Source organism: Nannospalax galili, unplaced genomic scaffold, assembly GCF_000622305.1.
Source record: "Nannospalax galili isolate Female #2095 unplaced genomic scaffold, S.galili_v1.0 scaffold191, whole genome shotgun sequence".
NCBI classification, from domain to species: domain Eukaryota; kingdom Metazoa; phylum Chordata; class Mammalia; order Rodentia; family Spalacidae; genus Nannospalax; species Nannospalax galili.
Genome location: NW_008331484.1, coordinates 2,821,856 through 2,837,029, shown reverse-complemented (window position 1 = coordinate 2,837,029; position 15,174 = coordinate 2,821,856). Strand labels below are relative to the sequence as shown.

The following is a 15,174-nucleotide window of genomic DNA, read 5'->3' as shown; positions in this document are numbered from 1 at the left end:
TGGTTAGTTTTGCTAAAAGATAACACACATACACACACACACACACACACACACAAGTCTGAAACCATTTTCTGCTTCCATTTTCTTTCCTGATTTTAAACATATTTTTAAATGATTTTTATATTTTATTCATTATTTTCATTTTATGTGTGAGTATATTGTCTGCATGTACTAATGTGCAATGCCCACAAAGTTCAGAAGAGGGTGGTGTTGGATTCTCTGGAACTGGAGTTAAGGACAGTTGTTAGCACCATGTGGGTGCTATGAACCAAACCTGGGTCCTCTGCAAGAACGGTACCATCTCTCTGGTCCCTTAGAAATGATTTTGAGAGCCTGCAGCAGATTGTTTTTATTTTGTTAAGCTTAATTATAACTGCATTACAAAATGAACTTTAACATTTAAAGTATTTATTTAGCCAGGCATGGTGGTCCATGCTTTTAATTTCATCACTCAGGAGGCAGAGAAGTTCTGCCTTTGTGAGTCCTAGGCCAACTTTATCTACACACCAAGTTCCAGGCCAACCAAACTACATAGTAAGATCTTGTCTCACTGTCTTAAATACATAAACAAACAAACAAACAAACAAAGAAACAAAGAAACACACACACACACACACACACAAAACAACTCCATAACGCCGCCCCCCCCCAAAAAAAAATACTTGTCCTAGACAAAGAGAACTTTTAACAAAACGGAATCCTCTTTTTCTATGAGTAAAGAAAGAAGAGCAGAGAAGAGGCTCATCCAAGACATCTCATTGTTAAAAGTGACCAATAAACAAAACGGTCTGAGTCCCTATTCCCTAAGTACCAGGTGTGACCAGCTCTACAGTTTGAACACACTGTGCTCATTCCTAGCTACTTATTTTGGTTCCTGCCATGGTGTTTCCAGGGAAACTCCACCTCTTCACTTTCTCTTACTTCTAACACTTTTAGAACTCACTCATTATCCTCCCTCCTCCAGAAATACTCATCTCCAACACTACAGGGGGCAATGATCTCCTGTGCCCAAGTTCACAGGAGATGACAGACTTACAAGCTTCTGGTATACAGTCCTATCTTTGAGAGGCTTTGCTTGCTCATTTCCTACAAATCAGGGGAAAGAGAGGTAATTGTTTTTCATCACAAAGCTGTTCTGAGTGTTTGTGCACAGGTTTCTTTCTGATGAATTCATTTGAAAATCAGACTTCCTTGCAGTTCAGGATCAAGAGTTCATTAGCATGGAATTGAGATCCTTTCTCCAAGTTACGGCTTAAAATCTTTTCACATTCTGCCTTTATTAGTATTTTCTTTTTCTTCCAAAGTATTAGGACACAAATGGCAGTGTGGACTCATTTTATCCCTAATTCTCAATTCTCAACTGAATATTTCATCAATTACATCATTCCCTGTATCTGGGCCTCAGAATTGCTCTCACTTTCTTGTGCCCATAGAATAGTACTTTAAAGCGCCTTTGGTAATACATGGTCTGTAGAAGACTGTTCTCTCTCTCACACATGGTTCTTGATCTGGGGTAATAATTTCTCTACATGGTACATAGTTCTCCTTGGGGAGGATCAACTATCAGCTGCTAGGTAGAAAAATAGATGTGCATTCAAGGATCAATATTGATCAGAACCAACACACACATAATTAATTTGAAGCTGATTAATAAATCGAACATGAAAGAAGATAAGTCAAAATTATACAATAAATTTGGAGCCAATAGAAATATTTTTTCAATACATCACTTGCAAGGGAACACAAAAGAAAATTAGGGGAAGTTTAATTAAAGAAGACAACTTATTCTAAAAGGTGCAGCAGGGCTGTGGATTATAGCTCAGTGGAAAAGCATATGCTAAGCATCCTGAATTCAGTCACGGGCTGGGCCAACCTCTCCACTCCAACTATGCAACGTGTATGCTGCACTTGGGTCATAATTCACCTAAAATAAGCATTTTTGTATGTATAAAATCTCTGGAAATGTACACATACAGTAATTGATATTTTTAGATTTAAGCTGGTTATAATTACTTTACTTAAAATTTTTGTTATTGATTTCATCATATATTACAAAAATGTATTTATGCATATTACATAAAATAATGTGTGCATGGAATTTAACTCAAAATGATTTGAAAGAGAAGTTGATAAGGATATATAAATTAGTGAAATCCATTGATACCTGTTGAAAAACTTCAGTAGATTGATATATCTTATTTTATACAATTTTCATATTTAAAGATATTTCCATGATTCCTTTCATAAGCTTATTATCTCAGTTTCAATAATAGTTCCTCTTGATCTTTATGGCAACATGATCAAGTTGCATGAGCTCTCAGTGCCTCACAAAGATTTACACTCTGCCTTTCACAGAATTTTTATGTGACATCAATAAGCAATACAACAAAGAAATTGTCTAACACAGTGCAGAGCGGGATCTCAATTACTATTGACTCTTAGTATCAATAAGGCAAAGAACATAGGGAGGTCTAATTATTTTGCTGATTGTTAGTGCCTGTCTTTTTTTCCCTGTAAATCACAATTTTAATGAATGTTATCCTAGAACCTGTAATCTGTTCTGCAGTTATGTCAAACACAGATGTTTCATGAAAACATGTTACCCTGGGTTGCATATTCCTGTCACTCATTTCTGGTGTCAGTTCATCATTGCTCCATGGAGTACAGGGCCTTCAGAGAGTTTCCCTAAAAAGGTCCACAAGTGGCCTGGAGGGAAGCCCGCAGTTTACTTGGCACATGATTCCCAACAGATGAATATTCCCCAAAGCGGCCCCTGCTCAAATTAATCCTGAATAGTGGGGACAAAGACTGTTATTTTGCAAATATAAGACATTGTATGAACATCTTTAGCATCGAATTAATTCAGTTACTTACTACAGGTGACTGGACCCCAAATTAACATCCTGAGCCTCAATGTTCTCATTTGAAAGCACTGAACCTCAAGTAAACTGAGATGGAAGTACCCAGAGAGTAGCATCATTTTGTTACCTAAACACTGTTCGAACTAAAGCTGATCTTCAAAGTTTACAAAAGCAAGGGACAGCATTTGGAAACAGTTATAACACTTTATTTTTAGCCATTTAAGCAAATTTAACAAATACCCTTTATATGTAATTGCATTTACTCTGCATTATTTCCACTAAACAAATCATATTGATACTGGTTAAATTATGGTTACTCATAAAACAGTATAGAAAATAAATTATTTCTTCCTCTAGAAACATACATATTTTCCTTCTTGTCCCAATGATGAATAGCAATGTTCTGTTAATAAACAGCAGAAATGTGGCTTTCATGCTCATCAAAGGCCAAGATGCCCTAAAGCATCATGCTTTCCTCATCTTATTACATTTTTCTGCCATGTTGCAGGGATTCTAGCTCCATGAGCTATTCTTTTATTTCAAGCATAATTTTATACTTCTGCCTGCCACTTAATAATTTGTAAAATGACACTGCCCTAAAGTTTTTGGTGAATCACTTCAGTCCCAACAAAGATTTTCTGGTCCTGATGGGCATGTTTCCTCTTTCCCTTCCGAAGAAAGACAGTTGAGGGGCTGGAGAGATGGCTGAGCAGTTAGGAGCACTTGTTACTCTTCCAGAGAACTCAGATTCAGTTCCTAGCACCCACATTGGGTGAAACAAAATCCCCTTTAATACCAGTTTGTAGGAATCTGAAGTGCTTTTCTGTCCTTGTCCAGCCTGGACATTCACAGTACATATGCGTACATTCAGGTTCATGCATACACTTATAATAATAAACAAGGAACTTAAAAAATGGTATCAGTTAGACAACCTGCAGAACTAGAAGATCCCCCACTTTAATTCTGTCTTGTTTTCTTCTCTTTGAGGAGATTTAGACTTCCTAGTCTCATGTTCCGTTGTAAAGGAAAGACATCAGGCTACCTCTACAACTTCTGGAACCCCCTCAGCCTGCCCTCTCCCATATCTATCTTAACAACATGAAGACTGCTGTAGAGTGTTCATTCATGAAATCTCTGAAGATACTCATTTATTCATTCATCAAGAATTTATACATAAGAGCCAAGCAAGTACAAGGGCCTTTGTTGAGAACATGAGGGTACGAAGATGCACTGTCACTACACTTCTCTTCTGATAGAGAAAGCAAATAGAGTTAGCTATGAGACAGTATACAATATTATGCATGCATATATTACTATCTTAGCAATATCAAAGTATAGACTACAGAAAAAACCCAAAAGTAGATAAACAGTAGAGCAAAGCGGTCAGCAGACTAAACCTGGAGAAACTAAAACTTGAACATTATAGTCTAGGTGCTACAAGTATTTCTGCTTTTACTGAAACAGTTTGATTTCATTATCCTTATTTTTAAGGAAGAAAGTTAAGACAGGAGTGTGTCAGGAGCCTCCTCTTTTACACACAACACGGAATTGCTGTTCTAGCTAACCTATTTCCATCCTATCCTCAAATATCATAAAGTCTTCCAAAACAGAGTACATTACAACTACAGGCTAAAGGAATGCCTGGATCCCACACAGCTGTCTCAACCTTCCCCATGGGCCGGGCTGTCTCTGTTCTCAGGCAGGTCACAAGCACTCTTTGGCAGTCTCTTATTCATTTTCTCCTCCTCAAATTTAACCCCTTGAGTCATGGTTCTTTGCATCTGGGTCATATTCTCGCCTGGTGAGAACTATCCATTCTCTACCTCTCCCCAGTACAAATGGAGGCAACCCACTGGGCATCTTGTATGCACGATTTGCTTCCTGCAGTCTACTTTGAAGAAAGCCCCTCTGATAGATCTACAACTATGAAAAATGGGATATCCCATGTCATTGCTGCTATAGAGACAGGCATAAACTAAGAAGGCAAGTATATTTCTATTATGCTGGCTGTGCCTCTACGAAATAGCTTTTTTGTTTTTCTGGATTAGTAGCATGCGAGACGTCTAACTATTCATTTGCTTCTTTGTAAAGGCTTTGTAAAAGCTGTTTCTAGCCAACCAGTTTCCCAAGACAAACAGTGAGTTGGGGTGTAATATATCCCAAGTGGTCATAACTAACAAAATGTTCATCAGTTAAAGATACAGTTTAAAGAATTGCATGCTTCTGAGTTTTTCTAAAATGAAAATATCCAAACGTTAAAAAATATATTTTGGGAGCCAAGAGACAAATATATTTCATTTCCTGGTACAATTTCTACAGTTAGGTATATGAATTTTGAAACTTTTATGACTATAATATAGCCAAATGCTTTAGCATACTTAATCAAACTATATTGTTGAAAGGGATATTGGTTTAGAGAGTTCCTAATAGTTTGATAATTATAAAATGTTTTATTCTCATCTATTTATATTTGGAGACAATATGTTTATCTTTAGGAGAAAAGACTGGGAAGTAAGGTTCTATTTTGTATGCAGCATTTGGTTTCTAGTTTTCTTTTTTATGTGATTTTTTTTTCTTTTCAGTAAAACCAAGTAAATCTATTCATGGTAGGCCAGAACTCTAACGCTTAACTGCATTTCCATACTTTTTTTTTCTTTTTAAATTTTGAGATGGTTTGGTTAGACTGTCCTTAAACTCTTCTGTAGCCCAAACAGGACTTGAACTCACAACCCTCCTTCATCAACCACCTAAACAGCTGGGATTACAGACTACACCACCAACTCTGGCTTTGTACAGCTTGATGAGTCATGTCCTTATGAGGAACTCAGTTTCAAATAAGATAAAAGCATACGTCCTAAAGTTTGCCTCAGAGTTTGGATACCAGTGTGAGATAATAAACTAAATATAAAAGTTACTATGTTAAGCACGTTTATGTATGTTGTCCATTGTTATCTCTAAGCCCTTTTCACTAATGGCTGAACTCCTTTCCATTCCCACCCAAGGTGTGTGCAAGGCCTCCTTTTCCCTGACCTCATCAGCACTTGCTATCTTTAGTCTTTGTGATAACAGACTTTCTTACATCTGTAAAGTGATATCTTGTTGTGGTTTCAATCTGTATTTTCCTGATGATGAGTGATAATCACGTTCTCGTCAGTCATTTGTATACTTTGTAGGGCATGTGTATTTAGATCTATTCCTTGGGTTCTTTTTTTGTAAAATTTTTGTTGAATTTTTGTGCTTCATACAGAGCATCTTAATTAACTTTATACTCCCTTCCCCGCTGGCACCCTCTCATAAACCCTCCCCCTCCCCACTGAATTTCATGCATTCTGTCGCTTGTGTTAAGGCCTATGGAGTCAAGTTAGTATAACCAGATTTTCTTCAGTGTAAGTTCATCCACTGAGGTCTAGTCAGCCTATCTAAAGTCCCTCCCTTTAAGATCAGCTCAGTTTTAAGTTGTTACTGTTAATATTACTGAATGACCATCAAACAAGGGAGTTTATAGACACTTTCATTTGACTTATAAATTAAAATAAGAACTCTGGAAAGGGATTAGAATGTTTACTCTCAGTCATGGCCTTCATGCATTGGTAATCAAATATTAACAGGGTCAAGGGTCATAGAAGTTCAGTCTGGGCTAGAATCTCAAGACAATGCAGTTTTATGTCTAGCAGTTGGCATTGTTATGTCTTCTGAACTGGAATTGCCTAGAGTGACCTGTGGTAGCTTTTCTAGGCGAGGCCTCTGTCTAGATACACTTCTTTTTTGGTTTTGTTTTGTTTGTTTTGTTTTGTTGTTGTTTTGCTAGTAGGATTTTGGAGTTCCTTATATATTATGAAAACCAACCCCTTAACAGTTGTACAAATTGCAAATGCATTCTCTTATTGTGTAGGCTGTCTCTTAACTCTATTTATTGGTCTACTTACTAGGTCAAAGCTTTATAATTTGATGTAATGCTATTTGTCGAGTATAAATTAACTGATGAATGGTTAAAGGAATTGCGGTACATACATACAAGTGAATGCTACTCATTAAAAGGGATGAAATTCTGTCATTTGCAGCAACATGAATGGAACTGAAAACTGCATGTTAAGGGAAATAAAGGAAAAGTGCTGTATGATCTCGCTCATATGTGGAGTATCAAAAAGTTGACCTCATAGAAGTTGAAAGCAGAATGGTGATGACCAGAGGCTGGATAAAATGGAGATAGTAGGATAATTTTGATGATTCATCATTACCAAGTTCAGTTAGAGAGTGATAAGATATAGGTAGAAAGCTACAATGTACTGAATATTTCAGAAAGCTAGAAGGATTTGTCATAAAGAAATATTAAATGTTTGAATAGATAAGTATGCTTGACTGATTTAAATATCACTCAATGTATACATGCATCAAAATACCAAATAGTGCCCATAGTATACGCAACTTTTACATAACCATGTATTTGTCAAGAAAAAGTATAAATGGAATGAATATATTTTGGTTTATTACTTTAAAATAACACATAGACATCTTAATTTGGTAATGCTGTACTTGCTGCTTAGTTATTTTTATGAACACTATGGTTGAATGAATTGTCTTACTTAAGGGGACAAAGTAAGAAGACATGGATCCCACATTGAATCCTGGTTCATATCACAGGTTAAATTACAACAAAGTCTGAAAAATAATTTGGCTGCTATCTCTAGCAAATTCATATTTACTTTCTTAGTCCTCCATGCTCTACATAAGTTTGTTATAACACTACTCTAAAAGCTACAACTAGGGTCAAACAGGCAATGCATCTTCCAGAAAGTTTTAACTTTTCCCTTAGTCAAATGATTCAGTTTTTCATTCTTAGTTTTCATTTTTCATCTTGAAAGAGATGTTAAAAAATATTGTTTATGCTCAGTACAAATAACCCTTAGAGAAAATAACAGTCAGTGTAATTTTTAAAAAAAGTCTGTTTGTATTAAACAGTATTTAGACAATACTGACAAAGAGTTGTTGTCTTTGAGCATTGCAATTCTTCTGCCTCATTAAAAAATCTGACAAAGATAATCCCAAAGAAAACATTAGCCATTGAGACAGATAGTAATTCCCATTTTCCATCCCAAACTATACTACATTGTTTCCTTATTGAATTCATCCTCCCTGTTTACAGCACTAGAGGACATAAGTTAAACACTTTGCCCAAATAAGTTTTGCTATGAATAGGCAGCCCATTTTCCTTCCTTACATTCTACTTTTCTTTCATTTCTTGCTATACATATTGATTGTATAATCATGGAAAGCATTGAGCTGCTTTTTAAGCCAGATTCCCATGAATTCAAGGAAATACCTCAGACTCACCGTGGTTTTCTAGATGCAAACATCAAGGTTCTAAAGGTGTGGGGGTATAGCTCAGTGGTACATTTGCCTAGCATGCATGAGACCTTGGGTTCCATACCAGAATGGAATAAAACAGATCAAGTTATCAAGGTCCTCATCAACTTTCCATGGCCAGACAGTGATGAACAACTAGCTAATAATTAAAAACATGAATAAGACCAATTGTTTTAGGTCTACATAATTAAATTTTAATATATATTTAAGTATTGATCTGTGAATTAATAAAAGTATCTTGGATGAATCTATTGAATAGTCACTTAGCTTTTTTAAATGACGTATGATTTCTAAATAAAAGTCATTGTTGCAATATTAGCTAATTCCTTGTTATAAAAATCAATAAACATATATATAACAAAGGAATCTTGTATACCCTTAGGAAAAAAAGATAATTTGTAGAAAGCAAGAGATTTCTAGGGAAGAGAGGGTCTGTTAGGGTGGGAGGGAGATAAAGGAGGTTGGGGGAGAGAGCAATTAGAATACACTGTATATATTGTACACAATTGACAAAGATGTAAATTTAATTAATAAAAAATCCTAAAAGCTTAAACTAAGCAAAATAATGACAACAGCAACAACATCATAAAGGTACAATAGAAAGAACTTGATGATTCCTAAAATCCCATCTTCTAGTCAGTCTGAGCAATATACTTGTAGACAATATTTTTTTTTTTTGGTCTTTTTGAGAGGGTCTCCCTGTAACCTCAGCTGTCCTGGAACTCAGTATGTAGACCAAACTGGCCTTGAACTCACAGAGTTCTGCCTGCCTCTGCCTCCCCAGTGCTGGGATTAGAGGCATGTGCCACCTCACCCGGCAACAATAACTTTTATATGACAGATAATTGCAAAATTGGGATAATGCTTTTATCACGGTAGAGCATTATAAAGTATTCATCATGGAAGCAAAGTAAAAATATCTGAAGAGTAAGCTCCAGTGAAATGCCCAACACACTTTTCCTTCCTCAACAGCATCAGTACTTTATGTCAGGTAACATATGTATTGAGAGTAATAATGATTCTTTTAACCATGTTCAGGAGATAAGCTGAAATTGCTTGGAAATAGACCTCAGTGGTAAAGCAATTGCCTGGCATTTCTGAGACCTTAGGTTTCTGTCCCCAGTACCAAAGAGAGAGGGTGAGGGTGAGAGAGAAAGAAATGAAACTTTTGTTCTATTTCTTGAGAACCTGGCAATCTAAGCAATTGCAGAAAAAGTTTACTACTAGGATATTCATCAATGTTTCTTTGTTCAATTTTCCTCCATCCAAAATTTTCGTACCCAAGATAAAAATGCAGGCCATCTCTAGATGCTTATAGAAGTTTCTGGATATTTGGAGGTAATCTAGTCTCTGTTTCTTTGAACAGAAAATGCAAAAAGAGACTTTCACCAACAGTACAACAGAAGAACGCATAGGAAAAATCTGTGCCTTTTTCATGCTGTCCTCTCTAAAACTTAGAATGCCATTGATCTACACAGGATTTAAGTATATTTACTGAATTAATGAATGAACCAATGCAATTATCTGTAGCCTTTTGAAGGCCTCATCGACACATCTACACCCACCTACACTATTGGAGATTTAAAATGTTGATATAGTTTATGCCAGCACTGAAGAAGCTAACCCAAGTGCTTTTCAGTTGTTGGGACTGAACAGTTTTATATTCATCTGAGGTCCTTTGTGTGAGGTCCTTTCTCATTGTAAAACTTCATGGCCATTTCTCTTCAAAATGTTGCTAGCATTATCTCCAGAGTAAATAGAGGGTTTCTGAAAGAAGCACCTTCTTCTGTTAGGGGGTTTCTTCCAGGAGGAAATAAACATGGTAGAATGTGTATCCTATGATCACTTTTCAAGGAAAGGGAAATGGGATCAGCACCCATGTGAACTACGTACGTTGCCTTTGGCCCAACCACTGAGCCTTCAAGCTTCCAGGAGATTTAATCTCCTAAGCATGTGGGCTTGGAATTTCCAGGCCAAATTTTTCCTTAAACGAGATAAATCAGCTGTCTTTAGGGACTTAGACTAGGGTTTCATGGTCCAAGATTGTATCAGATATTTACATTATGCTTTAGTTGTAAATAGTTACTTCCAAACATTATAGAAAACAGAATCAGCTGGGCTGAAAAATGTCAAGGGTATAAGGAGCACTGAGGCCTGAGGAAGAAGGGAGTGTTTAGGTATGAGCAAGATAAATTTCTGTTATACAATCTACCTTATTTTGCTCCTGATAACTGCATATTTTACAAGTTAGTAATGTTCAGTCTCTGTGGCCTGGACTCGGTTGAGATTAGAGAGACTGTCCAAATCTTAATATCAAACATTTCAAGGAAACAAATCAAGAATTAAAAGAACCACTCCTTTTGGAACAGAATATAAGACAATGCTTTGGTAAATTTTATACTTTGCTAAAGGAGACCAGTTTAAAGTCAGAAAGATTTTTTTTTTAATGATTTGGTCCAAACTGCAAGGTTTGGTAGAGCTGACCTCAATAAAGAATAAAGGAAAAAAACAGGAAGAAAGCAAAAATGCCCTAGCCTCAAAGCTCCTTCCCTCCCTGGCTCTACTTCCTTTACTCATTAGGTGGCACTGTCTCTTACCTTTGGAGTGGGAGAGATAAAACCTGGAAATGTTAAACACTTAGGGAAGCCAGTCTCAAGAGGCTGCACAAGGTTCAAGGTGGGCAAAGAGCCTGGTGACCCTACTCACCCAAATCAGAACACTGTACCACTCGGAGATGGCATTGGCAGCGAAAGGGACACATAAGTGCCCAGACCTCCCTTTCGTCTGGTAGATTTGGATCTGGAGCCGGGACACGGTCATCAGGACCTATCCCAGAAGCCTCATCTTCTAGCATGAAGTCAAATAAGCCTCTCTGTTGAAATGGTCCGGCCCAGGAGACTTGTGCAAGCAGGAGGAAGATGATAGTTGCCTTCATGATTTATTGCATGTATTTCCACAATCTGGAAAACTGGAAAACAAATGAAGGGTATAGGAGTAAGGTTGTCACCTAGTCCATGTGTTATTTCTTACATAATGTCCCATAGCACAGTGAGTCCAGAAACAAATATAAAAAGGAGTATTTGTTATGAGGCTGCTAAGCATTCAAAAAATGTATTTGGAAGGTGATAAAGGTAATGATAGACCTTTGTGCAACCTTTGGCTACCAAAGAAATCCAAACACCACTTAAGCCTGCTTGTTTAATTTTGAGGCTTGATTTTAGTTGATAAACTGTTGTGCCTACATCATTGCCTAGGTAGTTTTGAATTATAAATTGTGCTGGAATTTTCCATGCTCAGCACAGGCCAAGCCATAGTCAAATACAACTTTGACTATACACTGAGAGGTCTTCAACTGCTGCCTGAGGATCATTTCTACAGGTCATGTTCATTCCTGCATCGTCCTTTCCGTTCCTTACTTTATGGTCCCTCACCTCTCCTTGAACTGTCCTTACAGCCTCCAGCTCATTTCTGCCCTAAACACTCTTTTAATCTAGGTCATCTTCCACTCTGCTTTCCAAATCATTGTCTAAACTTGAGCTTCACCTTGCTAATCTCTATGCCACCATTAGTTGACATCTCATGACTTGCCAACAATACCCACATTCCCTGAGCTGTGTACGTCATTCATGATTTGCTGTGAATTTATATATGAAGCTACATTTCTGTGCATTTTTTCTCCTTCCAGACTCAATCTAGACACTCAGACCCACTTGCTGTTTATATTACCTACCTTATGAGAAAGTTGGAGCAAGCATATGAGCTACCGGGTTTCCCTTCTGTACTCCCAGCTCTTCCAGGCAGAACGCACTCTGTCTCTTCAGTGATCACAAGCACTTTGCTCTGACGTCTTTTAATGAACTTATCACATTATATTATAATGTGGTTTGCGTGCAAACTTAGTTCCCCCACTAGCCGATTTTCTCCTTCAGGGCGTGCCTTATTATTCCTTGTTTTGTACCCACGCCTTGCACAATATTTTGAGCACACATGATTCAACTGACCATCAGTTTATTAGTAATACAATGTACTCCATTTGTTCCAAGAAACCAATCGGTCTTAAGTTTTAAAACACACAACAGTATTTTTATAACAAATTTCTTGCTATATAGATAGGAATTAAATAACTCTGAATGACCACTCTGAATCACAAAATGTAGTTGAATGCCTAGAGAAAAAGCAATCTATTTGTAAGATGATGTATTTTAAAATCCCATTGTAACTAAGTGTTGCTCAAGCATATTGTAGATATTACCTTAAGACTCGTGATCTCTACTTAGAATGACACACTTAGAAAAATCTGTATGAAGGCTGCACATCTGCACTACAATTAAGAAACTATTTTGAACCACATTATCCAAAAATGGTTCATGCAAGTACGAAAAGAAAAACAAATTCTGAACAGATAACCTGAATGTATAAACTAGAAGTTTTGGCCAGATCCACTAGGAAGAAAGCAAATCTTTTCCAAATAGGAATATTCCCTTTTCCTTTTTAGTTTACATTTAATATTGAAGAATGTCTAAAGCAGCACACGTGGTATAGGATTGTGATTTTTCAATTAGATCATAAATATTTTTATTCACGAGACTAGCTCAACTTCAGTATCAAGTTTTCTCTGAGAGGCCAGTTCTACTCAGCTACTAAGTTTATCTTTAAGGGGAAGCTATTGTTTCGCAGTGAGTTTGCTTGGATTGATGTAAAGAAGTTTTCTATCTGTTTCACATTAAAATACAATGTTTACATTTACCACAAGTTTGCTAGGCTTGCATTTTTAATGTCTTAGAATCTTAGAAGAAAAATGAAGTAAAGTGGTTGCAGATTTAATAAAGAGTGACGAGAGTTATTGCAGATGTCTCTTTATAATCCTTTCTCCAGAACAGAAATTGCCTGGTGGTTTCATTAACAACCCAAAAAAGGAAATGCTGAGTACCAGCTCAGAGGAATAGTGTCATTATTTATATTTGTTTACCCTGGTTAAAATGGCACAAGTTCTCTGCACAGGCCTCCTTTAATTTAAGGCTGAGTACAGTCAGACAGCATGCAGCTTTGGTTACTGGGTTTTATATATTTTCATTTGCATGCATTTGTGTTCGTGTGTGTATCTGTGTGTGCTTTTGAGTCTGTATGTATGTATTTGCATGTGTGTGAGTGTGTGTGTGTGTGTGTGTGTGTGTGTGTGTGTATTTGTCTTGTGAAGAAAACCATGCCCAAAATTTTTGTCTAAATTCTCCCAGGAAATTATTTTTTGAAATTAGTATAATGATGCATGAAGACCCAGCATCTGAGAAAAATTAATGTTTGCTGTGGATATGCTTTATTACTTCAATATTTTTTGCTACCCTGATAAATCAGAAAAAGGCAGCAAAAAGTAGCTGTCTGTATTCAAAGCAAGAAGACTAGAAACTGAGGTGACACAATTAAACATGTTGTGGAAACTACCTTCAACTTTTATATAAAGTCAGTATTCCACTAATGAAAGTTGCTGTAGTTTTTTTATCAAAAAAATTTTCTACCTTCTAAAACAACCTCATTCTATTTAATTAGCCATATCATTCAGTTGTATATTTGTATTATCACATTAATAATCTTGCTATGACTTTCAAAGTCAAAATTTAACCCTTAAGTTGCAAGTGAATCTTCACATACAGAGCACAATTAAAATCTTCCAGTCCTAGAATAATTCAAAACTTCTGTAATAATGGAAATAATTAAAAGAAAACAAGTAGCATTTTTCTATAAACAACTGCTACTATAAAAAACATTTGGCTTAAAAAAAAAAAAAAAAAAGCCAGATGAAGAAAAAGCCACAGGCATTTATATCACTGGGAGCCCATTTAACCAGTGCTGATCCAGTTACTCTGCTTAAAGTTAGAAAGATAATTAACCCCCACTCTCATCTTATAGTAAGTGTACCTTATAATAAACTTCCATTTGCATTGAAAATACTGACAGTGACACTTATAGTTAAGGAATTATGAAACTGTAAGAGCTCAAGTCTTTAACATAAATAATTTCAGTGTTTATTTTCACCTTTCTGGTAATAATTCCTATTCATTGCTGGTGTTGCAGAAATATGCCTTATACATCTACAGTCACAGAGTTCATTTCCTGAGGTCCTAAAGATTCACAAGTATACACGAATTCGGGATGAAAACAAATTCTTAAATACTTAATCTAGATAGAAATAGTCTGCGAGATTCGAGTAGTTTGCTGTTAGCAGTTCCTAAAGAGCTAAGCATTTCATTAGTACAAATGCTAAAACATCAATATACATAGTCTTGGTGTTAGGTTACAGTTGTTTAATAAGCATCTTTGCAAGAACAGAAGAGAAAGCACTAAAAGCAATGCACCCAATCGTTTTTACCAAACATTTAACTTCTGTTTGCAAGCAACATTTGTTTCAAAAGTTGCATAAAGATTATTAAAAGTTTAGCAAAATTTCTTTCTCGTTTCTTTCTCTCACCAAGTATTTCCTTCTGCTCTCCACTTGACCGGAGTTTTATTAGCCTGTAGCAGAGTTCAGGACAATTATTGAAAGCCATACCTTTTAATCCGGGTATTTGCCACAGGAACCCTCAAAGCTGAGATGTAATTACACTAAATATTCAGCCCAAGCAAAAGAGTTTGCAGGTGTGGAAAGGAGGAGGGGGTAGGTGCTGCTCTGTGACTGTCACTAGGTTGAAAACCTCCTGCTTCTACTCCATAGCACAGTTAAAAAACAAGGTTTCCCTCAATGAGCACAATCCAGCTGACACCCACATTAGATCATATGGTAATGATACGTCTCTTGTATTGCAGCCAGAAACTTTATCGGACGTTTTTCCCCCTCCACGTTTGCTTTAATCCTTTTTCATCTGCCGAAGATTCCAAACTGCTTTGCAGTCTAGTGGAGCAACTTGATTTGAAATGTATCTTATTTTCCCTAAAAGATTATAAAGACTTTATCTCC

The 15,174-nt window shown here is 36.4% G+C and overlaps 1 protein-coding gene across 2 annotated transcripts in view; it reads right to left on the bottom strand.

The window, feature by feature from the left end:
• The window catches only part of Dcn (decorin), a 39,524-nt gene extending 24,559 nt beyond the window's left edge, over window positions 1-14,965 (bottom strand). Inside the window, exons 1-2 of one of the 2 annotated variants that reach the window (XM_008823895.3) lie at window positions 14,770-14,965; window positions 10,932-11,193 (exon numbers count right to left, since the gene is read on the bottom strand). In XM_008823895.3, coding sequence (XP_008822117.1) covers window positions 10,932-11,160 — 229 coding nt within the window. In that variant the 5' untranslated portion in view covers window positions 11,161-11,193; window positions 14,770-14,965. Of the gene's footprint in view, window positions 1-10,931; window positions 11,194-11,955; window positions 12,130-14,769 lie in introns of those variants that run through there. The other variant, XM_008823905.3, reaches the window with a different exon arrangement.
• Between the last annotated feature and the right edge of the window lie 209 nt (window positions 14,966-15,174).